We start from the raw sequence: 26,378 nt of genomic DNA, 5'->3' as shown, positions 1-26,378 counted from the left end.
ATGAAGGATGGTGTGTACAGATCACCGAGGGCGGGGTCTAGGCCACAGCCACACTGTCAATCAACCCCCTGTCTCCCGTTCTACGTCACAAAGACCTGGATCTCAGAACAGCTCCTTCTGAGGCAGTGCATATGATTTATTGAGATTGTAAAAAAACTACTGGATGGATTTTTATCATTCTAGGGTGGTTTTGCTCACACACTGCCAACACACATTTATGTTCAAACACCATGTAAAAGTGAATTTTCCATAATAGGTGCCCTTTAAATGCTGAAATACGTGACGTTTATCTTTTTATAAAACCTTTTTTGTCAAAAGTTTATTTGAACTTGTGCATGTTAGTAGATAACATAAAAGACACTCCTTTAAAACAAATCGCTTGAAGGGGGTCTCGTCCAGGGTGTAATTCAAAGCAGAACCGCCACTGTATCTAGAAAAGAACCTTGGCGCCAATCCTAATTGTATGCTGATTGCTGATCGTATTTGACTATTGTGGTTCTGACAGAAAGAGGCTATTTTTTTTTTACAATAGGTCCAAACACAAAGTGTCACAAAACTGAGTGTCACATCTTTGACCCATTAGACACAAGATGGTCCTCGCTGCATAAAATCCAGGTTGGATCCAGATTCAACTCCTCCTACCTTACATATACCTAAACCTACCCATCTCCACCCCCTGATCCCTAACCCCACCCCCAAACCTACCCATCTCCACCCCCTGATCCCTAACCCCACCCCCAAACCTACCCATCTCCACCCCCTGATCCCTAACCCCACCCCTAAACCTACCCATCTCCACCCCCTGATCCCTAACCCCACCCCTAAACCAACCCATCTCCACCCCCTGATCCCTAATCCCACCCCTAAACCTACCCATCTCCACCCCCTGATCCCTAACCCCACCCCTAATCCTACCCATCTCCACCCTATGATCTCTAACCCCACCCATAATCCTACCCATCTCCACCCCCTGATCTCTAACCCCACCCCTAATCCTACCCATCTCCACCCCCTGAACTTTAACCCCACCCCTAATCCTACCCATCTCCACCCCTTAGATCTGGATCCAACTTTGCCCCATGGACCTCGTGTACTGCAATGAAATGCTACTGGATTTTTCAATCAAAAGTGCTTTTGTAGAATACAAGTTCATACAATTGAGAATACGAATATAGTTTCCCGAGGCTGCTGTAAAGTCACACAGCAAGAAGTAAGGCACAGACAGCTCTCAGATGTAACTTTTTGTTTGTCTGCGATGTAAACGCTTGGGAATTCAGAGTGCCCAGTCAGGAGACTTCATGCAAGGATAGCCCAACAAGCTGACAGAAGAGCAAAATCTTTCCTTTCTGATATGAGTTATATAATACATTACACAGACACACAGATTCCTCCTGGCACAGTTTAAAACTTTGAATCACTGCTAAATTAAGTATTTAGGATTTTTTCAATTTGCAGGCTTTTCCTAGAAGAACCAACAACCAATGCATGCAACCTTTTAATAAAGTATTTAAAACGATTGAGAACAGAACTTAAGAATTTGTGCAACAGCAAGTGCATGAATTTGTCAAGGCAACCAGATACATTTACACTGATTTCCTACAAGGGCAGCACTGAAAATGTAGCTAGAAGCATAGAGATCTGTTCGTAGCCTCATTCGTTAAGGTGTACATATACAGTAGGAGCATAGTGTTACACGCCTGTTCTCGATAGCAGTCGCACAGTGCAGCAGTTATCATCCGATGTGTTTAAACTGGCCGACCATTTGACAGACTGTGGTGGTATTTTGTTTTACATGTATGAATTAAATTATGAGGAATGTGGGATTGGTGCTATTTAAGTGTGTATTTCATGGACTCAATATATTTTATTCATAGCGTTCAAAAAGTGAAATATAATCAAAGTATTGTGGGGGCACGACCCACCAACCCCACACACAAATGGAAACTAAGCACTCTACTAAAGAACATTCACCCCTTTTTATTTACCATTTAGTATTATTTGTTAAAAAAGAATAATTGTAATTGTCAGTTGTCTCGTGAGGAACACAGTTTTTGTGGTGTAAGGAGCTGCTGCCTAGGTAGATTATTCCAAATAATGAGATTATTCTCTACAATATATGAGATTCTATTTCATGCAGAATGCTGATTTAGAAAGCAACTACGTAGACATATATAAAACAGCTCACTAGATTTGAAGATTTTGGAGAAGAGCTGTTGAAGAGTTGGAGACTGCTGTAGTGTGATGCTAACATTGAATGGTTAACTTAAATAATTTGGACACTCACCAAACACAGTTCTGGCAGGGACAGATTCCCTGTTTAGCCAGAAGGACACCTGGGACAGGATCACGGTCATGATACATGGCAAATACGTTTGGATGACAAAGTAACCTATCTTCCTTTTGAGATGGAAATGTGTTTTCATGACGACATACTCTCCTGAAAGTGCAGAGAAAGAGATTGAAGTGAGAAAGATTTGAAAGAAGGACTATAAACATTGATTAGTGTGTATATTAGAACAGTCGATATAACATGTTATTTTACCATGGGTTATTATAAAGAATTGAACATGAAATTAATGCATGCCCCCTGATCCTCTGTATCCTCTGAAAAAAAAAATCAAGCTTGAAGAGCTACTCTCATGTTTGAGTCTTCAAGTTTAATCAAATTGCACCATTGGTTCTCAATCAGAGAGTCGTATAGTCCACTAAGGGAGCTCAGCAAACTTCCAAGATGACTTAAAATTATTTAAGTTTGATATTCAAAAACTGACAAACTCAACTGTAAGATGGAAATCTGTGGACTATAGCCCAGTGATAGACTTATGTGTATCTATATGAAAAAGCACGAGGGAAAAACAATCAATTTACCTCAAAACGTAATTCTATTACTATTCAATTATTTACTAATCTTCTATAACAATGCATTTGAAATATCTTTTATGGACTTTTCTCTAAAATTATTTATATGCATGATTAATTATAATTAATGTGAAGAGAAGCCTTATGTTTTTTCCTGATATCAGTCAGGATTTGTCAGGACTCGCACCAGTTCTGCTCAGTTCAACTGCAGCGTGGCAACTCCGGTCATGGGTTTCGCAGGTTGAGTTGGCAGAGATAGAGTTTGAGACAGTCTCCACTAACTCGGTGGAGGACGTTTTTTTGCGAATTCTTCAGACCAAAACTTGAAACTCATGCTTTCTGCGTCTGATCCTAAAGTACTGAATGTGTATAAGCAGGCGAGTACTTCAACAGAGTAGATTCCTCATTTTGACACTTTTGAAGAGCTGCTTGAGGTTGTTACTTGTCCAGTGGCCAGAGTAAATCTGAATTGGCCCGATGAGAGAAAATGGACGTAAACTGGATGACCACTTCCTCATATCAACGTGAGTACAGCCTCCTCACCTCCATATCACATTCTTTCACAATCTTCACACTGAGATGTGAAGATTGTGGAAGTATCCATCCAACGCTCATGTTCATACACAAGCGTTATCAACCTCCTCGCCCCAACTTCGCTCACAAGCGATTCATTCTCCTGGTCAGTTCGGTTGTTCCCTGCCAGTCCACTGCTTGAGGGCACCGAACAGACCAATTCTATTGAACAAAAAAAGATTAATCTGTCAGACTTTGTGACAGTCTGGCAACTTCTGCCCGAGGTCTGTAACAAAAGGTTGCAGGATTCAGTTTGTCTACCATCCACCTAGTTTCCATGGAGTAATGGTTACAAAAGTGCGTCAGGAAGGACACAAAGTCTTCCTCCAACAAGAACTGCACTATGTTAAAAGGGGCCATAGAACATGCACCCTTCCCAGAAAGAGACACAGGGTTTTAAAGTTGGTATTTTACAGTACCCAACAAAGATGGGGGTCTCCGTCCAATTTTTGATCTTAGGGGCCTGTACCATACTATTCGGACATACAGGTGCAAGATGCTAACGATGAAACTAGTAGTGCCACAACTTCACTTTGAGGATTGATTTGTGTTTATAGATTTAACGGGCGCATATTTTCACATCAAGATCATGCCAGAACAAAGGACGTTTCTCAGGGTTGCTTTCGAAGGTGAAGCTTACCAATATCGAGAACTTCCTTTCGGCCTAGCTCTGTCCCCACACGTTCACCAAGGGCATGGAAACTGTTCTTGCTTCGCTGCGACTCTAGGGCATCCGTGTACTTAACAATATTGGTGACTGGTTGATATTAGCCCAGTCGGAAGAGCTAGCAACACGACCTTGAGATCTTGTGCTCGCTCATATGAAGTGTTTGGGGCTCAGGATGAACCTCAAGAAGAGTGTGCTTTCTCCAAAACAAAGAAACACTTTTCTAGGAATAATGTGGGAATCGACCACTATGCAGGCACTTGCATATGTAAAGTCAGTCCTAACTGTGAGAGATTATCAAGCTAGGCCAATCTCACAGGCTGAGGTGCGGTTCTCGATGGCCGACCAGCCCGTGGCCTTTGGGAGGGCCCTCATACCTCATGGCATGCCTTGAGACTAGCTTAGAAACACTTCCTCCCACAGTTTAAGGGACACCGCATGTTAGTCCGCACGGACAACACCTCGGTGGTCTCTTATGTCAATCACCAGGGCAGGCTGCATTCGAGCCCCATTTTCAGGCAGGTGTAGCACATCCTGCTCTAGGCAGAGAACAATTTCCTGTCTTTGAGATTAGTTTATATTCTGGGGGTTATATGCCCTGAAACGGCAACTGGTTGTATCTTGACACCTAAGCAACACGATGTGGATCCACTTAACTACCCTGTCGGTCCAGGACTGGAGTTCCTTCAAGAGGATCTTGCAGCAGGGATGGCTCCTGCTACCTTAAAGGTATATGCAGCAACCATTTCTGCTAGCCACACATCTCTGAACGGATCTTCTGTGGGGAGGCACCCCATAGTTTCTCAGTTCTTGCATGGTGCCAGATGGATGCAGCCTATCTGTGGGTCACAAGTTACATCCTGGTACCTAAAATTGTTCATTGGTCCTTAACAGAGTCCCTGTTTAAGGCCTTGGAATCAGTCCCAGACATTACTGCAGAGAGTAGGAGACCTGCAGGCTCTTTCAGTAGCCTCCTCCAGCTAAGACTTTGCTTCAGGTGATGTCAGAGCTATACTACACCTTAGACCGGACTATATACCAAAAGTTCCTTCTATGAGTGGTTGGCCTTTTGTCTTGCATGCTTTCTTACCTCCCCCTAATGAGACGCAAGAGTAAGAAAGTCTGCATCTGTTATGCCTAGTCTGTGCTTTAAGGATCTACTATGTATGTCCATCTCCCAGGCTCGTGGTATTGATCCTCTGTGCTTCTAGTTTCTTTCGGTCGTCACAATGGAGGAAATGTGGTCACCAAGCAGTGCATATTCCATTGGATTATCTATGCGATCACCCTCTCCTACAAGGTGTTTGGTATGGCTTCAGCTGTAGCGGTCAAGGGTCATTTCACTTGTCCTCTTCCAAGACCTTTGCTGAGGTTTCATCACTTCACGATGTATGTGCTGCAACTTGTTGGTCCTGTCTGCACATATTCATCTGGTTTTACAGTTTGGATTCAACCCCAGTTCTCAGAAACTGAACAGAACTGAACATAAACTGAAAGCTAAATATTACAATGTTTTTATGGTAGATTATGCATTGTTCATTCAATTATACACTTTTTTTGTTTCGTGTTTTGTCATGTATTGTCCATATCCTTGTGTATAGAAAACAATGTTGCTTTATGCACTTTATGTTTGATGCTGCTAATTTGCACCTGAATTTCGCTCATGGGAACGAATAACCACTTAATGTTCATATGTTGGCAATACATCTCTCTGCTATGGGTTTTCATCTGGAAGCGGTGATATTTAGAGCAATTGCTCATGTATAAAACTGTTCATTAGAATATTGAACAATATTCAGATGTTTATGATTTAGAGTGTATTTGAATTGTGATCAATTGGCCAATAAAAAAGAGAACAGAATAAATCAATGAGAAAAATGATGGGCATGATAATTAGAAGTAAACTTGCAAAAATAAAACCACAGAATGGAAAAAGTAATATTATTTAAAATAATTTAAGGGTGTAAAAACGAACCAGTGCTGGATTGCACCACACCCGAGTCGACAGTCTGTCCCATCAAGTCATACTGGTTGAGGCGCGAGCCGTCATCAGCCACAACCACAGATTGCGCTGCCCCTCGTGTCCATACATACACCACTTCAGCCCTTGTGTATGCATCTGGTGCAAACAAACAAAACACAAAATAAAATGAAAGTGTTTAAACTGAAGAAGTCACTTGTCAGCTGTCAGTGCTTCCTGAGGTCGTATACTGCAGTGGATTCTTAAGCACAGCAGAGACGCAGCACACACTGAAATATTTAGTGCCTTGTGGCTTTGAGTCTCAAACTCGCTTTTTATTCATGCTTCTTTTTAGGGCTGGGCGATATGGCCAAAAAATCATATCTCGATATTTTTTGGTCAAATGGCGATATACGATATATATCTCGGTACTTTCTACGTTTTCTATTTAGATAAAGAAAATCTTTATATTTAAAAAAAAAAAAAAAAAAAAAAAAATATATATATATATATATATATATATATATATATATATATATATATTCACATTCGGCCCAATGATATCCTACAAACAATGTTGATATTGAAGGATATGGAAACAAATATAATATAGGCTATGCAATATATTATGTGCAAAAAGCTTTTTTTTATATTGACTAAAAGCTAAACTAAAAATGAAAATAAAAACAAAAACAAAAGCACAAACTAATTATATTAGCCTGCATTTGATTACCCCATTATAATCACTTTCACTTTCATTAAAAATATATACTTGTAGGTTTAAAATTCCACATATGGCACATTTATTTTCTCCAACAACATATATTTTAGCAATATGTTTATTTTAGTCAGAATTATTGCGTACTACGTAGTACTATTCACGCGCATGCGCGCGCCGGCGCTCGTTCAAGGAAGCATGAATTTTAGCGGAGATTCACTTGCAGAAGCTCGTCCTCTTCTGACATGGACATATTTGTTGTGAAATGGACATATTTGCTTTACTTTCTAACATTTACAGACGGAGAATATACCTGTGAAATGTAAGTTGAGCACTGAGGAAAGCACCACATCTCAAACGCATTAAACAGCGCAAGTATATCTGTCAGTCAGCAACAGTGTCTGTCAGAGCATTTGACAGGGCGGCAAGCTGCCTTAAACTTGTTAACTATATCAAAGTGATGTTGACGCAATTAATATAAGCTTGTGTCATGTTAAGGACAAATTGTACTACGTAGCCTAGCTACTTTCACTGCAGCAGCTCACACTGCAACCTCCGGTGTTTTTCAGATGTGCTCGAGTCATATCAAACTACTGTATCGATATAAACGGTATTGCCTCATTCCATATCGTTTCAAAAAATATAACGATACATCGTACATACTCGATAAATCGCCCAGCCCTACTTCTTTTCCTCCTGATTATTTCTCCGGCGTAGACACATCTGTTCTTTCTTTTCAGTGATTAGTTGGGTCAGATCTGGCTAAATCTGTCTGTTATATGAGGTGCTATGTGGGCATCTGAGAAATTCAACGTTTGACTCACAGGTACTCAGTTTAGAGACTTTGTGTAGGTTATGAACTTTCTACGGAACAAAAATGTAAAACAGCACAGCACTTACAGCTGCCGAATTTGAGAGGGCAAGCATGGGCATCCATTGGGAAGTCCTCTAAGTGCATCGGACATTCAGCTCTGACTGTTAGCCTGAGACACAAGAGAGAAGGTGGGATACAACATTTAGACCCCTTTTAGACCCCCAGTTACAACATATTCTTTCAAAATGATAGAAAAACACTTGGTATTATTTGTAAGCATCTGTTACTAAGTAGTGTAATTGTCTGCATTGATGTGGAATTCATCCATTCCGAATTTAGAGATGTACACATCGATACATTTCACTTTTTGTGTTTAATATATTTAATTCACTACATTTTCCAAAAAATGGCATTACCACAATGTTATTTAATATGTAAACCTTTTGTCGTTGGTTTAATATATATTAAATATATATTTTTAAATATAAATAAATATTTATTCCGGTAACACTTTACTATACGGGTGCACTAATAAACATTAATTCATGCTTAACTAATGCACAACTAATATTGAATTAATGTGTAACTAATGATTATCTAAGCTATTCATTAATGATTACCACATTAGGAACTAATTAAGAGTCTCTTAGTTTAATGTATTAGTTCATACATGAATTGTTTTTAATTGAATATGTAATTGTGGATTAATTCCATAATAACTCATTTTTTTAACTAATAGAGTTAATTAATATGTTAAATGAGCCAAAGCCTTGTATTTCAACTTCCAGATAATATGACACATAATAGGTACACTAAATATGTACATAATATATGAGATAATATGTACACTAATATGCATTCACACATGATTAATTACTTCATTGTTAGTCTACAATTACTAAATGATTAGTTAATAATGATGTGCCCCAACAAGTAAAGTCATAACATCATGATAACTTTGCAAATCATTAGCTAATGATTAATTAAAGCAGCCAACTGGAAGTTTGAAGTGCATAGCTTTGACTAATTGTGGTAATTAACACATTAATTTACACTATTAGTTAATAAAGTATGTTATCAAGGAATTAATACACAATGACACATTGAATTAATAGCAATTCATGTATTACTTAAACTATTAATCATATAGACCCTTTATTAGTTGCTGATGCAGTAATCATTACTTAATGGATTAGTTTTTCATAAGTTATACATTAATTCATGATTATCTGTGCATTAGTTAAGCATGAATTAATGCATATTAGTGCACCCGTATTGTAAAGTGTTACCATCTATCCTACTCATCCCCAAACAGTCAGGCCCCCCACCCTATAGATAGAAATTAGTACTGCTCGGTCCTCAAGTGCAATCACTTGAGATAAAACACCAACATTAAAAGGAAATAGCATGAAAATGTCAACAAATGCAGCTTCTGTTCTAGAAAACAATAGCAGCTTCACCTCATGGTGTAAAGCAGAGTTCCTTCCTCGGTGATCCGTAGAAGTTTGTTAGGCATGGTCATATTGTGGGCGACTGACTTCTTGCCATTGTGGAAAAATGTGTCGGGGGTCCAGATTTTACTAGCCATGAGATTGTTGAGACGAAGCACTGCCATGGGACCTTTGAATTTCAGCCTCTCATCCTTCCAGCTCTGCCTGAAGAACACATCTATGGTGTACTCCTGCAAGACCACACATGTTCAGTTTCATTTTTGATAGTATCTTAAATCCATGTGTAGTTTTAGTTTCAATAAATCATTTGTTAGTATTTTGTTTACAAAAAAATTTTACACTCTTGCCATAATTATAGTTCAAAGTCACCCTTTGCTGTTAAGCTTGGAATGCGACAACACAAGCTTCTTCATTTGTCCTCAAATACTTTAAAGGATTCTAATTGACAGTAGTAGAGTAGATGTTGTGCAGTAATTTCAGTAAAACTGCAGGCACAGGAGGAGCTTTTCGAAGCATTGGTGGCTATAATTAGCGGCATGAATCATACTAACAACTACTGATTGTCATAGCTGCGGGCACCCCCCCCCCATTCTCACATGATCATCCATTATGAAAATGATTAGTGTTGAGTAAGTTGCTTTACCAATTACTCTGTCTAAAAAGTACTGCATTGTTAATATACTTTCTAAAAACAAGGATAGACATGACATGACAAGGACATTTGATACAACATTTTATCATTTTATCATCACGGTATTAAAACAGTGTGAATACAAAGTCGTCATTAAGTATTATAAAGACAAAATAATAACATATCCCAGCTGGAGGGTTCAATGTGTACTGGGGAGGCTGAAACTAAATGGGGGAGTCTGCATCACAAAACAACTAACAGGTTAAAGTATCTCCAGTAGACCCACAAATAATTAACCCTGTAAATGATTCCTTTGAACAATGGCAAAACAGAAAATGTGTGACATTTAAAGAAAGGAAGAAAATGTGGTTTTACCATGTCATGGTCCGATACTGGTCCAATACTCGTCACGAAAATGTCAGTCTTGACTTCAGTTACACGCTCTGTTGAAGCAAGAAATGAGGAGGTTGAGTGTCAATCAGAGTTGGTCATTAGTTTAAACAACCCTTTAATCCAGAGGTTCAACCTGGCCGACTTTGATCCAATCGAAGTTCAGCACACTCAAACTGCATGTGTTCGTCAGTATCTCTCTCTGGCAACACGCTTCCAATTATTCATGGGATGTTTTGATCCATGTTTTCTTTTCTTTTAACAAAAGTACTTACATTTACTTAAAAGTATTTAAAAGCAAAAACCTCGCTATAACGTTCTGCTTACATGGTGTTTATGCAGAAATGAACCTTATCTTGCCTCCAAGAAAAACTGTCATCAGGTATTGGAAGTAAGGCCAAACAAACACATTGAAAATAAATAAAACATATACTGTATGCCACATGTGTGAAGAGATTCTTGCCAACTTAATTAATTTGTCAGTTCTGTTCAAAGCTAATTTGTTATTTTCTGCATTTCGACGTTTCTGCATTCAATATCTAATGTTTTTAAATCTAGACTGATCATACTTGCATCATAGCTACAAAAAAGGACAACCCTGGTCGCATGCTTTAATTACAGTTATGAATATATTTTATGTTACATCTTTGTTAATATGTAATAAGAACATTTGGTTAAGCAGTTATTTCACACATCTGAATGTTTGGATATTGTGTGTGGTGTCCCCCAGGGGTCAGTGTTGGGACCAAAATGATTTATTCCAGCCCATTCTCACCCCCAAGGCGTCACTTAACTGACGCCTTGGGAAGCATTTGGACATGCTTCAATATCTGACGCTTTAGGCGCCCTTTAGCGTCAGTTAGATGACGCCCTAGGATCACGTGTACCCTACCCCCACCCCACACCTAAACCTAACCGTGTCCTCTAACTGACGCTTTCCTTTAGCGTCAGTTAGATGACGCCGTAGGATCGCGTCATGTAAGTGACGCTAAAGGGCGCCTAAAACGTCAAATATTGAAGCATGGTCAAAGTTGACGCCTTGGGGTGAGAATGCGTTGTTTATTCTCTACATAAACGATTTAAGTAAAACTGAATTACTCAAAATTGTAGGATTTTTTGGTCAGAATTTACAGCAACTCTAATCACTTCAGAATTCAGAAAAATAGTTAAATTTTAAAGTTAAATTTAACATTTTTAGATAGAAAAACAGTGGTTTGACGCAAATAAGTTATCATTAAATTTGACTAAAACTATATTTATGTTATTTGTAAATTGTAAATGAATCAATCAAGCTCAGCTACAGATCGAAGGTGTTAATATAGAAAGAGTGTATGAAATAAAGTTCCTTGGAGTGAATACAGACGACAAGATTTGCTAGAAATCTCACATAAACACATTCAAACAAAATTTTCAAGAAGTATTTCAGTCTTGGCTAAAGTTTTTGAAAGTATGGAGTTTTACATTGTTGTTTATTTTTTATTTTTTATTTTTTTTATTATTAGTTTCTTTGATTGATTATTTTATTTCATTTACATGTTCAAATAAATAAATAAACTTTAGTTTATCACCACAGTAGGCCTACACAGCAATATGATCTTTATTTCTCCTTTTTGTACTTTAAACATTTAGTTTATTCAGTTCATTCAAGATACTGTGTGATTCAAATTTGATGATTAAAATTAAAACTTTACAGTACCATTTTTTTTTCTGGAACTGTTTTCACAAGTTGTACATTTTCCAACCTCTTAGTACAAAAATCCAAGTGGATCACATTTGGGACAGAACTAGTTCACCTCATTTTTTTTCAAAACCTGATTTCATGCTTTCATTACAATTATACGTATTTGCCATGCACGTAATCATTGTTTCAATGCAATATTATTGCAATATGTAATGAGTACACTCGGTTTAATCAACAAAACTCAAGAGTGTGATCTTCTTTCGATATAGTACCATTTTTACCAATCATTTCATTAAATTGCAAACATGTTTCAATTCACATTGTTTGTGAATTAAAGATGACTAAAGTCTACAGTTGTCAGATTAGACAATACACTTACGTTTAATAAGTGACATAATTTACATAAAATGTATAATGTTTGTAAAAGTAAGTCTCTCCAGTGTGTTATCAAAAGGTTTGGTGACACTCCATAATACGTATATAGTAACAAAACAGTTATAAATCATTTGCAAACAATTAGTTTAAACTTAACTAATAGTTTATAATTTGTAGTCTCCACATGTTTATTATAATAACAGCAAAATAGTTTTCATTCAATGCCACTGTAATTAACAAAGTGTTATTGTTTAATAGGCTCATATGTAAATAGTCCATCGTGTTTTTTTAATGCTTTGTTAACAACTTGTTAATAATTGTTGCTTTTATGTGTTTTGTAGCATGCTGAATAAGCATGTGTGTGTGTTGTGTAAGATACGCTCAGCGAAACCTCTAGGTCATTTTTTTTAAATAATGTGAAATGTATGTCGGTGTTATTAAAGTCGTCATAAAGAATAGAGCAATACCTAGTACTGCAGTGCTTTATCAATATGTTTATGCGTTGGGCTAACCCAAACGATACCTGATTGGGTCATCTGACCAATCACCGCAGATTAGCGTCACGCAAAGGAGGGGTTTGGAAAAACAGTTAGCAAATCCGGTAAAAAAATAAATGCATATTCATTATAAGACAACAAAAGTGTTTTTTGTCATTGCATGCATGTAAAACTGTTGTTGGGGACTCCCAAAACAATATTAGGAACATTTTAAATGCCCTATAAATGCTTTAAACCTATCTTTATTAGACATTAATAGCAAGTGTTCTTAAAATGTTTATAAATACATTAAGTCGAATTGTGTCTTATTTTACTTTATACATAAACCTTTATTATCTTAATATATATATTAACACCATATGCACTGAACAAGAACAAAGATCTAAGAGTTTTTCTATGTACACAATTTCATAGACCCATTTCTCTCAGATATTGTTCACAAATCTGTCTAAATCTGTGTTAGTGAGCACTTCTCCTTTGCCGAGATAATCATCCACCTCACAGTGGCATTTCAAGATGCTGATTAGACAGCATGATTATTGCACAGGTGTGCCTTAGGCTGGCCACAATAAAAGGCCACTGTAAAATGTGCAGTTTTATCACCGAGCACAATGCCACAGATGTCGCAAGTTTTGAGGGAGCATGCGATTTTCATGCTGACTGCAGGAATGTCGTCCAGAGCTGTTGGCTGTGAATTGAATGTTCATTTCTATACCATAAGCCGTCTCCAAAGGTGTTTCAGATTATTTGGCAGTAGTACGGCAGTATGGGGAAGCATGGAGGGTCATCAATGAAATGACGGGGCGGAAGAGGATCAAGGAGGGACAGGTGAAGGAACACAGCCCGGAGGAGAGGTTGTGTTCCTTCACATAAGGCTGCTGAGAGAAACAGCAGACGCAGCTGAGGAAGAGGAAATACAATCAGACCTTCCAAACCTGAACATCAACGATGGTCCCTTCACACTCGGTGAGCTCATCAGGGCAAAAGCCACAGTAAGAGTGGGAAAAAGCACTGGCCCGGATGGCATACCCCCAGAGGTGCTGAAGAACTGTGATCTTGATGACATCATTTTGAAGTCTGCTTCACAATCGGCAGCCTGATATGTGGTCTCTATCAAACATCGTGCCAGTACCCAAATCCGGAGACCTCTCGATGCCAGACAACTACCGAGGTATCAGCCTGACCTGTATCACTGCGGAAATCTACAACCGCATGATTCTAAACAGGGTCCGGCAATCGACCCTCACTTCAGAGGAAATCAGAATGGCTTTCGAGTAGGGCGAACTGCTACAACCAAGATTTTGGCACTCAGGAGATTGATAGAGGAGGTGAGGAAGGACAACCTGACTGCAGTCTTATGTTTCATAGACCTCAAAAAGGCATTTGACTCGATTCACCGAGGCATGATGATGAAGATCCTGAAGGCATACAGAATTCCTCCGAACCTACTCCGAGCAATAGAGTCCATGTACTCAGGGACAAGGGCCAGGGTGGTGACTCCAGACTCCAGATGGCAACAGCGAGGAGTTTGACATCCAGGCTGGAGTTGTGCAAGGGGATACATTAGCCCCCTTCCTCTTCATCATAGTCCTTGATTATGCGCTCAAGAAGGCAATCAGTGGGCGAGAGCAGGAACTTGGCTTCAAGTAGACACCAAGGAAATCAAGTCGGCACCCGGCAGTAGTCTTGACAGACCTTGAATATGCGGATGACATCAGTTTGCTCTCCAATAGCATGTAACAAGCTCAGGAACTACTACACAGGGTGGAGCTAGAGTGCACTAAGGTTGGCCTTAGGGTAAATGCAAAGAAAACTGAGGTCATTACCTACAACGTACCACTGGAACATCAACCTCTGATAACAGTAGGAGACACTGTGCTGAAGGAAGTTGAGGACTTTAAGTACCTGGGCGCATGGGTCAACTCAACTGAACAAGATCTAAAAGTGAGGAAGGCACTTGCATGGAGGGACCTGAATGGCATGAACAGTGTATGGAACTCCAGCCTCTCCAGCCAAATCAAGCTCAGCTTATTCTACGCGACGGTAGAGTCTATTCTCCTCTATGGCAGTGAATGCTGGACCCAGAATCCAACCCTAGAGAAGTCCCTGGATGGGTGCTACACCAGGATGCTGCGTGCAGTGCTTAATATCAGTAAGAGAGTGCATGTAACCAACAAAATACTCTATGAGGGAGTATCAAGAGTGAGCAACAAGATTGCTGTGAGGAGAATGAGACTTACAGGACATTGCCGAAGGCATCGAGAGCTGCCAGCCAGCAAGCTGGTGCTATGGGAACCAACACATGGCCATCGGTCAAGAGGACGCCCCACACTAACATACGTGGACATACTCAAGAGGGATGCAGGAGCCCAGAGCACCAAGGAACTGGCCGGATGCATGGAGAATCGGGATGCCTGGAGGCAACGATGGAAGGCTCGTCTGAGGACGACTTGGAGAGACATCCAATCGGCCTCACAACCGCAGACCACATGTGAACACACCAGCCCAGGACCTCCACATCCAGCATCTTCATTCATGTCTCAGGGAAGCTCATCTGCAGCTCGTCATCCTCATCGGGGTCTCGACCTGACTGTAATCGACCTGGTCGTTGTAATAGACTTGAGTGGGCAAAAGCTCACATTTGATGTCTGGCACTTTAGAGAGGCGTTCTCTTCACGGATGAATCCCGGTTTTCATTGTACATGGCAGATGGCAGACTGGCCAGTATGGCGTTGTGTGGGTGAGCAGTTTGCTGATGTCAACGTTGTGGATCGAGTGGCCCATGGTGGCGGTGGGGTTATGGTATGGGCAAGCACATTTTATGGACAACGAACACAGGTGCATTTTATTGACGGCATTTTGAATGCAGAGATACCATGATGAGATCCTGAGATCATGCCATTCATGCACAACCATCATGTTGCAAAGATCTGGACACAATTCCCGGAAGCTGATATCATCCCAGGTCTTGCATGGCCAGCATACTCACCGGACATGTCACCCATTGAGCATGTTTAGGATGCTCTAGATCGGCGTATATGACACCGTGTTCCAGGTCCTGCCAAAATCCAGCAACTTCACACAGCCATTGAAGAGGACCAACTCCACAGGCCACAATCAACAACCTGATCAACTCTGTGTGAAGGAGATGTGTTGCTCTGCGTGAGGCAAATGGTGGTCACACCAGATACTGACTGGTTTTCATGACCACCCACTCTATATACAAATAATGGGTTCTTCATTCATTGTCACTGTAATTAAATGTGTTATTGTTTAATTAGCTTATATGTAAAGAGTTAGATGATGCTTTGTTAACAAATTATTAAGCTTAAAGTCCCCCAGTAGTCAATAATTGTATCCCTTGATCTAGGGTTGTGCCGATAGACGATAGTATCGTGTATCGACGATAGTCTGAGATATCGCCGATGGCAGATGCCTTTGACGATATCAGTACGATAATTGGCTCGTTTTACCATAATGTATTAAATTATTATTATTATGCCTATTATTATTATTATTATTATAAAGCTAGTATTGCTATTAAATTAATAGGAACTACAATTAATTTGCCTTGCCTGAATTTACAATCATCCTCATAACAATTGCAATCCTCATAACAATTGCAATCCTCATAACAATTGCAATCCTCATAACAATTGCAACAATACCGACACGCACTAGGACTCCTCTAAGAGAATGTTTTTAAAACAGACTAAAAAAACATCCCACATCAAAGTTGAATTGCAAGTTGATCCATTCACAAATTATCAAGTGTGCTCGTTTTAACAGACGAAAAATTCAATTTCCTACAGATCCAAGATGAAAACGGCACCGTTGTTCGTCAGTATTTGTTTCCGTAACACATTAACAAAACGTTTAATGACACTAAAACAATACAATTACTAAATAGAATTAATAATTATATTACTAAAATAGTATTAGTTACCGCTATCATCGTCGTCTCTGAGGGAACGCGGCGTTAATGCAGATGGCGAAAGCAGTCCGTTTTTACTTTCACTTTCAGAGATTGAGCGCGTTTACATGCGACGACGTTCTTAAACCCGATTATGTTGAATTAACTTGACAATGCATGTGGTCATGTAAACGCATTAACCCGTTTTCCTTTATCAGAGTCAAGTCATAAGTATAAGTATAAACCGATCGACTCAGCTAGACGTTCGGCCCTTGCTCTTGTTTCTCCCGGCATTTAAAACACATTAACCCGCGTACTTCGTGCTTACTGAAGTGCGCATGTGAAGTGCATCCAGACAGAGAGCGCAATGGTAGGGGGACACATATCGCAAACTCCAACGACTCTTTCTGACCCAAGAAATAAACGTGTTTTCATCTCGTGCAGAAATAGGCCCTAGTCAAAATGCTGCATATAACGGCATGAGGATAGGCTAATGTGTCCGTAAATTTCCCGTTGACAAACAAAAGTATTAGGATCTTTTTTTTTACCTCACTATACCAGGAAATAACCTGATCCTATTAATAAACACTCCACCTTTGCTAGCAAAATAGAAAAAAAGATTCTCGTTTATAAAACGAAGTAGGCTAATAAAACAAGCAAATTAATGAGTATGCTAAATAGTTAATAATCAAATGAGTTAGCCCCGCCCCCTCACGATAATATCGTGTATCGCCGATCTCACAGGCTGACGATAGGACGATATGAAAATGGAGCATATCGCCCAACACTACCTTGATCACAAAAAATACATTTAAGAGTTTTTTCCTTGAAAAAAAAAAACTTCATAACTTAAAATAGCTTGTATGTTACTCTTCACCCTTGCCTCATTTAGTATACGTGATTCTATGATTATGCAAATGATCACCGCACCAGCTCAGAGATCCAAGGTCGTTTATGACGTCAGAAACACCAGAGATTTCAAACCGTGTTTTTTGAGACTGTCTTTGGTTCACAGCAGTTTTAAGGAGAAAATACTCAGGTGTTGACTTATGAATTTGCACATGTTTTTCAACAGGTTTAAAGCACTTAATTCCTTTTAAAACAAATCATGATTTAATTCTTCATATATGAGCTAATTAAACAATAATAATTGGTCAATTACAGTGACAATGTATGAAGAACTCATTGTTTGTATATAGTCTATTAATGCATTAACAGTAGATTATAAACTATTAATTAAACATTGTTACTCAAAGGGGTATACAAAAGAGAGGGGGTATGAACAAATGCCCGATCACTGTGCTGTGAAATTAACTAAGCGAGCTTGGCTCTAACCAAAGGTTGCATTCACCGCACTGAGTGACCAATAACTTACATGAGTACTAAAATACTGCTACTCCAACCATAACAATCCCTCGGCTATAAGCTCTAAAGGGCAACCTAACCAAAGGGAGCATGTAATTAAGCATCCCTTTCTAAAGGATTAGAAGAGGCCTCAGGAGAGACCCTCAAGTCTCCTCAAGGAGAAATAGCAAAAGTACTCTTGGGAGACCTGGCGAGAGAGGACCAAGAGTGGAACACCTACGCCAGGTCTACACTTCCATGCTTTCCATTGCGATTATCAAAGAATCAAGCTGAAAAAGCTAGACTTCTGCGGCTATAGAGAGCTACACAGTAGGAGCGACACCCACTGTGATTGTGCCCTACCGAAAGAATGTCACCGCTGAACCCCAAGAGAAGCACTCTACCTGTTAGTCAGGTCTCCCTAGGAAATGAGCCAATGTATTCCCATCAATCTACAACATTCAGTGTAAACCGGAAGGTATAGCGCCGCTCTCAACTACTCTCTACCAAGTTGCCCCCAAGTTTCCCATTGCTTACAGTTCTAGCGAGAAGGCTTAGATGCATATCCACCTCTCGCCAAGGTGCTGAAGGACTCTGTCCATGTATTTATGCAGCGTCATTCCATTGCTCGTCATGAACATATAGGAAATGTGTTAACAGCTCCACCACTTTGTCCATTTTATTACCTCCGGGGTTCATGCTGGAGGTATGAAAGATGAGGGAGTGAAACTCATCTTCTGTACCGCCAATTCTTATGTGATTACATGAGGAAGCACATCGTGGAGATCAGGAAGAAATTGAAGGCTCATGCGTTTAGCGCTTATGTCCTGGGAGGAATGGCTCATATAATCCACCTGGAGCATCCTTTTCTCTAGGGTGGGGGAGGTGAGGGGTTTACTCAAAACTCCCGTCACGTCTAACTGGTCCCTTTCAAGAAAAGTCTGGTCACTAGGCGGCCAGATTTGCAATACCTACGGGCAGCTATTTCAGGCATCCAAGACCAAGCCTTATCTATTTGAATCCTGACATCTCAAAAACTGCTCGTCGAACTTACGATTAAATAACATATTTCAAATCAGCAACAAAATCTGACATGAACTGTCCCATAAATGTTGTTTCTTATGCTCAAATAGCATGAAAAATTTTTTTAGGCTAGACCAGCCAATGTGCTTGTGCAGTCCTAAGTGCGAGTCTTCTAACGGCAGCTGTAGTGACGCAATGACTTTGCCAATCTGAAATTGGCTCTTTTACTTAGAAGGCAAATTGTGAGTTGCAGTTTTTCCAATTCATAAGTAATAGAAGTGAACCATCTTTCTATATAGTCTTTGGTCTAACTCATTAGAACAATAACAAGCTCTCTGCCAGATCGGAAGAAGCGGCCAAGCGAGTTTCCAGATCAGGCATGAGAGCGGCTAAGCTAGTGAATGAATTTTGGGACCCATCTCTTATTCCTCCGCCAGTTCCATTTGCAAAACCCATGATCTAAATCACAGCAACGGGGCAGGCACCACGGGGTGCTTATCTCCCTTAAAGAAAGCCAGGTGGAAGTAGAGCTTCATCACTGTAAAACAGTCACCGTGAACACAGCCAGCCCCCTTTGAGAGCTGACCGTGCATATGCTCCGCTCCAAGACAAATGACACACATCTCGTAAGTATCCTCTACTTGTAATGAAATGAGGTCAGGGCATGATACATTTTCTAACCCACTTTTTCTTTTCATGCGGCATGATATTTTTCTAATTCGGAGAGAATCACAGGTTCAGATTTCACATGCACACACTCATATAAAGTGGCTTCCTGAAGACAAAAGAGCTGATGACATTTCTTCTTCATTTTCGTCCTCCTATTGCCTGTCAGTGTGCCTGTGATGTCACCTAACTGCCTTAGTCAATCAAAATTGCCATGTATTCCCACGTGTTTTAGACACCGGTGCGTTCCCACATAGCATCAACACCATGACGCAGCGTCGAAGTTCCACTTCGGAACATTGTGGTTATCACCTGTGATAAACTGCTTATGCTATTTAGATTTTATTTGGTTTTCTGTTTTGGAAATTGCAAACCAGTTCTATAGAACCTACATCGATAAAAAATCGTTTGATAATCTGTTAATAGTACAATGCAATACAATAGTATTAAACTGAACAAGGCGACATGCAAATGAAACATTTGATAGCAATGGCATAATGAAAGACAGTTACTGTGAATTACAGTAAAAATGATACTTTTTATAGATTTAGACAGAAAATGTAAAAATGCTTGGCGAAAAAAAATATTTTTGATTATAAGATTAGTACTATGAGTTTTGAAAATGTACCATTAGCTTGTAGACGGTAGACAATTACCATAGTATGAAGTATGGATGTGCCCGAACCCGAATACCTTATCAGTAAAGGCATGGATAATGGCTTCAAAACAAATAATGAATTCTATCGAATAAAGGAAAAATATTCGGCAGGCACAGTCAGTCCTCATATTTGCTGGATAACAGCTGAGGCGGGGGACAGCACAACATTATACATAAGTGTGTGAAGTGAATGAGTTTAAACTGAATAAAATGAGCACTGCACGATCGATTCAATCAGACTAGACCATCGAGACTATCGATACCGAAAACGAGAAGAAATGGTATAATTATAATTCTGTCAGGACCACATATTGGTTTCACTGGACACCCCTAGTATAAAGGAAATAATTGCCACTTTAAAACGTCTCTTACCATGATTTAATTGTGATCGAAAAATGCATTTGGAAAGTAAATAAAATTAAGCTACTGGCCATTGATTTAGGTTTTTTGGTGTAATAAATAACTTATAAAAGCTTACATGGTTTAAATCCTAATAAAATAATAACAGTGTGACGGTCTGTCATGGGTAGCATGTACCTAAATCAAAAGATGAGATGCATGATGCAGAATGATGATGAAACAAGAAACTTTAAAGGCATAGTTCACTTTGAAATTAATGTTTGATATGTTTTATCTTACCTCAAGGGCATCCAAGACGTAGGTGTCTTTGTTTCCACAGTAGTTTTTAATTTTTATTTTTAGGTCAAACCGTTCTTGTCTGTCAGTCATATAATGCAGGTCTATGGTCACCACCACCTCAAAGAGCATGCACAGAGAAGTCCAAATTAAACATGATTTAATGACTCGTGAATGTAAGTACACATTGACGGCCTAAGACACGAAACGAGCGGTTTGTGTGAGAAAACCAACAGTATTTATATCGTTTTTACCTCTTGTTACCACACCCCAGCGGCCTCAGATCACTTGGACGTGGCTGTGGTTACAAAAGGTAAAAACAATATAAATACTGTTCGTTTTCTCACACAAACCGCTCGTTTCGTGTCTTAGGCCTTCAATGTGTACTTACATTCACGAGTCATTAAATCATGTTTAATTTGGACTTCTCTGTGCATGCTCTTTGAGGTGGTGACCATAGACCTCCATTATATGACTGATGGACAAGAACAGTTTGACCTAAAATTATCAAAATTGAAAATACTGTGGAAACAAAGACACCTACATCTTGGATGCCCTTGAGGTAAGCTAAAACATACCAAAAATTAATATCAAAGTGAACTATACCTTTTAATACACGCGGATAATTAAAGAAACAGGTGTGTAACTTATCAAACCATGGAAACAAACTAGAAACGAGAACTAATAGGATCAGGGAGAACCATGAAAACGAAATTAAACAGAACATGAGAATGAGACTATTAAGATCACGACGCCCTCGCTGACGTGAGTGCATCAAATCAGAGAGATACAAACCGCCATGTGTTTGGACTACATTTACCATCAGAAGTTAATCTGGAAAGCCATTTTCTTGTTACCGTTAAATCCAAAGAACTCCCCCAAGGCTGAAAACTGGGACACGTGTGTATAAAGCATTAGTGAAACTTCTGTACCCACCTCCTAGACCAGGCCGAAGACGGTTGTCATAGCCATCGAGGAGGCTGTCCAGAATCCTGGTGAAAACTGTGGTGTTGTCTTTCTGCTCATCTGCATTCTGACTGGAGCTGACAATGTAAAACAGCAGATGTTTAATTCAAAACCCAACAAAAGCAATAATCAACAGCAAAGGATAGCTAGAACACTAGATCCTGTTGTGTAAAATCAGCACCCTCCTCGGGGTAATTCTCAAACATCCAGCCTGTTTAAAGAGAATTTGCAATGTATTAGCCCGAAGACAAAAAAAAACAAGTCTCCTTCCATCTAAGGAGCAAAGTGGTATAATCAGAGGAACAATGCATTATTAATTAGCCAAAATACTGTTTTTTATGCAAATATCCATGTGGATATTCAGAGTTCTGGCATCATGAAACCAAATGTTAAAAAGACACACTTATGACCGCAAAAAGAATGAACTCTTGAGTTATTTCAGACAAATAATTATGAGCAAAATGCAAGTTAAATCATATAGTGTAAAATGGTATTTTGTGATTAAGAGCTTGTAAGGATGGAGACCAATTTGTCATCCCGTAAAAACCATCACCGGTGGCTATTCATACGTAATTGCTTGCTTTTTTTTGGGTAATTATTGGCATTCTTTTCCTGCTAAAAGGTACTGGACGACACATGCGGCTGCAGACTCGTTTCAGAAATAAGCTTGGCATGGAAACAGATCTCAAGTAGAGGATGAGGTCATCACGATTAGTTAGCATGGACCACGGAGTGTTTTGACGAGGCAAAGATAGAGGGAGAGAGCACGACAGAAAGAAAGACAGACATCAAATCTGTAATTTCACTAGGAATATTCCAATAAACGTACATAGACAAACTATCGATTCAAAGCAGTTAAAGGAGTAGTTCACTTAAAAAAAAAAAAAAAAAAAAAAAACTTTTGCTGATAATTTACTCACCCCCATGTCGTCCAAGATGTCCATGTCTTTCTTTCTTCAGTCGAAAAGAAATTAAGGTTTTTGATGAAAACATTCCAGGATTTTTCTCCATATAATGGACTTCAATGGGGACCAAATGGTTCAAGGTCCAAAAGACAGTTTCAGTGCAAACTGCAAACTGTTCAAAGGTCTTTAAACGATTTCAGACGATGAATAAGGGTCTTATCAAGCGAAACGATCGCTCATTTAAAAAAAGTTTAAGTTTTATAAGCTCAAATGGTCGCCTTGCTCTGTTCTGCGATGCGCGTTCGTGACTCTCCTGTTCGAACTTGTTTATCAAAATGGACGAATCTTTTTTTGTGTCATTTGGTTCATTCAATGAACGAGTTGACTCAAGAAAAGATTGGTTCATCATTTGATGAACGAGTTCAAACAGGTGAGTCACAAACATGCGTCACAGAACAGAGCAAGGCGACCATTTGAGCTTATAAAACTTAAACTTTGTTATTTATTTATTAAATGAGCGATCGTTTCGCTTGATAAGACCCTTATTCATCGTCTGGAATCGTTTAAAGCCCTTTGAACAGTTTGCAGTTTGCACTGAAACTGTCTTTTGGACCTTGAACCGTTTGGTTCCCATTGAAGTCCATTATATGGAGAAAAATCCTGGAATGTTTTCATCAAAAACCTTAATTTCTTTCCGACTGAAGAAAGAATGACATGGGCATCTTGGATGACATGGGGGTGAGTCAATTATCAGTGAACTACTCCTTTAAATAAAATTAGCTGAGAAGAAGAGTGCACACGTCGTACCTCAACTCGTCTCCTCGCAGAGTTTCCTAACGTATGTTATGAGGTCTATGTGGTTTACAAGTCTGTACTTAGAAAGTCTGAACAGTGTCACTTTGAAAATCTGGCATGTAAACTGTTTTCAAAGAAACGTTATGATTTAGGGATGCACCGATCCACATTTTTTCACTTCCGATCCGATCCCGATACCTGACTTTGGATATCGGCCGATACCGATACTTTTCCGATACCAGACCTGTGTTTGCTTTAACATTATTTATCATTATTGTTGATTTTATATGATGCTGAAATAAACACCTCTCTACAAGCAAGGATGATACGTACGTATGTAGCCTATGTCAATATATATATATATATATATATATATATATATATATATATATATATATATATAATAGATATATTAAACAATAGATAGACAATTAAACAAAGATATACGCATTATACAGGCCTACACAGTGCTTTAATTTCAGGAAGGTCTACTAACATTATTCAGGTATCGTCTAAATCTAGATAGATTTATGCTTATTAAAGCTGAAGTTATTCATTCAAGAGCTGTGAGTGATTTTCTCTTTGCCTCTGGTTGTTTTATTCTCAGTAATGTCGCAATCGTCACATTTATACTGCTGCCCCTTTAAGAACTAGTGCGGATTTCATAGTCTACTGATGCACCATATTTTCTCCCAACTATTTCCATGAACCGTTTATGTCTAAAATGAACGTAGTTAAGTGATAATCTCCAAGCCGGTCGTTTTGACATTTTTGTGCATTTGATCGTTTAGACGCGCATATGAAGCCCAAAGTATAATTTGCTTGTCTGTTTCGGAGCGCGAGCCGCCCTCTTGCGCAAATTTTGTGCTTTTAATAGCTCTTTTTATTATTAAAAGCGTCCCGCAATTTAGCAACAGCAGAGATGGCATTTTACAACAATTACCGATCGTGCTGATTCTGTCTTAAAGTTTGAGTTTTACGGAGAAATGACAGTGCACCGCCGCGATGGGAAGGAAGTTGGCTACACAGAATGCGGCTATTGTTCTAATGTTTTTTTTTTTTACCTCAATATATTCTTTAATCTTTGGAAATCAGACTAATATCACAGATCTAAAGTGTAACCAGGCTATGTTTTCTCTGTCGTCACTCATTAAGCAGGGCTGTCGTGTTGTGCGTGCTGTGGCACCGCGTGAGAGATCTCTCTCTCTTTCTCTTCTGGACTGCGAATTGCAAACATGCATCACAGACAAATAGTTTAATTTATACGGCTTTGCAAACATTGCATTTTGCTGTCTTGCTCTGCTACGGTGTTTCCAGTGTGAAGTATTTCCACCATAGGATTTCCACACAGCGAACATATTGGTAGCTCAATGCTATCCTGCTAGCTGGCTGCAAACTGCGGAATGGATTTCTTGAGCGGGCGTCTGTGTGTCTCATTGAGCCCTATTTTTACAGTCTATGATTGAGCTGCACCTCCGTTCAGGATATCCATTCCACATTTTGCAGCCAGCTAGCAGACTAGCAGCCCCGGGGAATCCCTTTTGGAGTCATTTCAGCAGCCAACGTTAAAGCGCAGACATGGATCATAAATATCGGATTTCTCCGCAGGTTGGATCGGAAAAATCCGATACGTGAATTACGCTGGTATCGGTCCCGATACCGATACTGGATCGGATCGGCCCCATCCCTATTATGATTGGTTATGACTGGTCACTATTTCATTGCTTCAATTACAGCAAACATTTTAAAATCATGCAGGTTTATACAAACCCGAGCTGTATTCACTCAATATTTTGGTATTCAATTCTGATTCTCCTGTTTTCATTTTATTTCCATTACATTTTATATTAAGGTGACGTAATTGCATTGTACTTACTCAAATAAGTGCTGAGTAATATTAATTAACTACATAACTATAACGTCCATGCAGTTAGGTTTATGGGTTGGTTTAGGGTCAGTTACTTGTGATAATGCATAATTTACTGTTATTACTCCTGTATAATAAGAACATGTAATGTAACCGAGTCACCTAAAATAATGTGTTAACCTTTTAATCTAATATAAAAATGCAAAATATTGATTTTTTTTTTTTTTTCACGAGTGGTCTCACAACTTTGGAGTTCACTGAATTCAATAACAGACTTGCCACAAAAACAACGAGACAAATAAAATGAGAGGAATTCCACCCTTCCCCCATCGACGCAGACATGCACACACACACTCTATGAGCGACACTGAAAAGGGGTCATGAGAGGAAAACGTAGTCTCATATATTACGCATTCAACACTCACAGCAGGCTGGTAATGTCAGCCTGACCTAAAATTACATATCCGCTGTTATCTCTGTTAATAAGAATGATAATAATAATAATAATAATATTAGAATGCACAAGAAAAATTGCAGGAGACTACTATGTGTGTGTGTATATATAGTGGTACATTTGGTGATAATTAGGTGAATTAGAAACCATGCAGTGATGAATAAGACAATGTTAAATCCAAGTGTTTATGAGCAGAAAACAGATCTCTGTTAAATATTGTACAGCATCCCCATCTACAGGTCATATAGACAGCAACAGTGCTTTCTGCTCACACACAGCTTACAAATAAGACATTGTATGCCTATGGCATTTTTAAAGTATTGTCATAAAATATTAATGGGAATGAAAACAATACTGTGACTATCACATGTCTAAACGTATAAAATATATCTAAGGCAAGCAAATCGTGGCATGGCATTTGTGTTGCAGTGATTATTTTACAATCACGATTACTGATTTGTACAAAAAAAAAAAAAATGGAATTATATCATGATTAAAACATTTTGCCGTGACAAAAACTAGGGCTGTGCAAAGA

The 26,378-nt window shown here is 39.1% G+C and overlaps 1 protein-coding gene across 4 annotated transcripts in view; it reads right to left on the bottom strand.

The window, feature by feature from the left end:
• Positions 1-26,378, bottom strand: part of gabra1 (gamma-aminobutyric acid type A receptor subunit alpha1) — a 40,726-nt gene that overhangs the window by 10,837 nt on the left and 3,511 nt on the right. For all 4 annotated transcript variants that reach the window (XM_039688209.2, XM_039688206.2, XM_039688205.2 and 1 more), the window contains exons 3-8: positions 21,793-21,899; positions 10,049-10,116; positions 9,052-9,272; positions 7,678-7,760; positions 6,075-6,218; positions 2,285-2,437 (exon numbers count right to left, since the gene is read on the bottom strand). In XM_039688209.2, the coding sequence (XP_039544143.1) occupies positions 2,285-2,437; positions 6,075-6,218; positions 7,678-7,760; positions 9,052-9,272; positions 10,049-10,116; positions 21,793-21,899 (776 nt within the window). The remainder of the gene's footprint in view (positions 1-2,284; positions 2,438-6,074; positions 6,219-7,677; positions 7,761-9,051; positions 9,273-10,048; positions 10,117-21,792; positions 21,900-26,378) is intronic.

The sequence above is a fragment of the Pimephales promelas genome, chromosome 19 (genome assembly GCF_988280905.1).
Source record: "Pimephales promelas chromosome 19, fPimPro1.hap1.1, whole genome shotgun sequence".
Lineage (NCBI taxonomy): Eukaryota > Metazoa > Chordata > Actinopteri > Cypriniformes > Leuciscidae > Pimephales > Pimephales promelas.
Note: the sequence above shows the minus strand (reverse complement) of the source record. Positions and strands in the feature narration are given on the sequence as shown.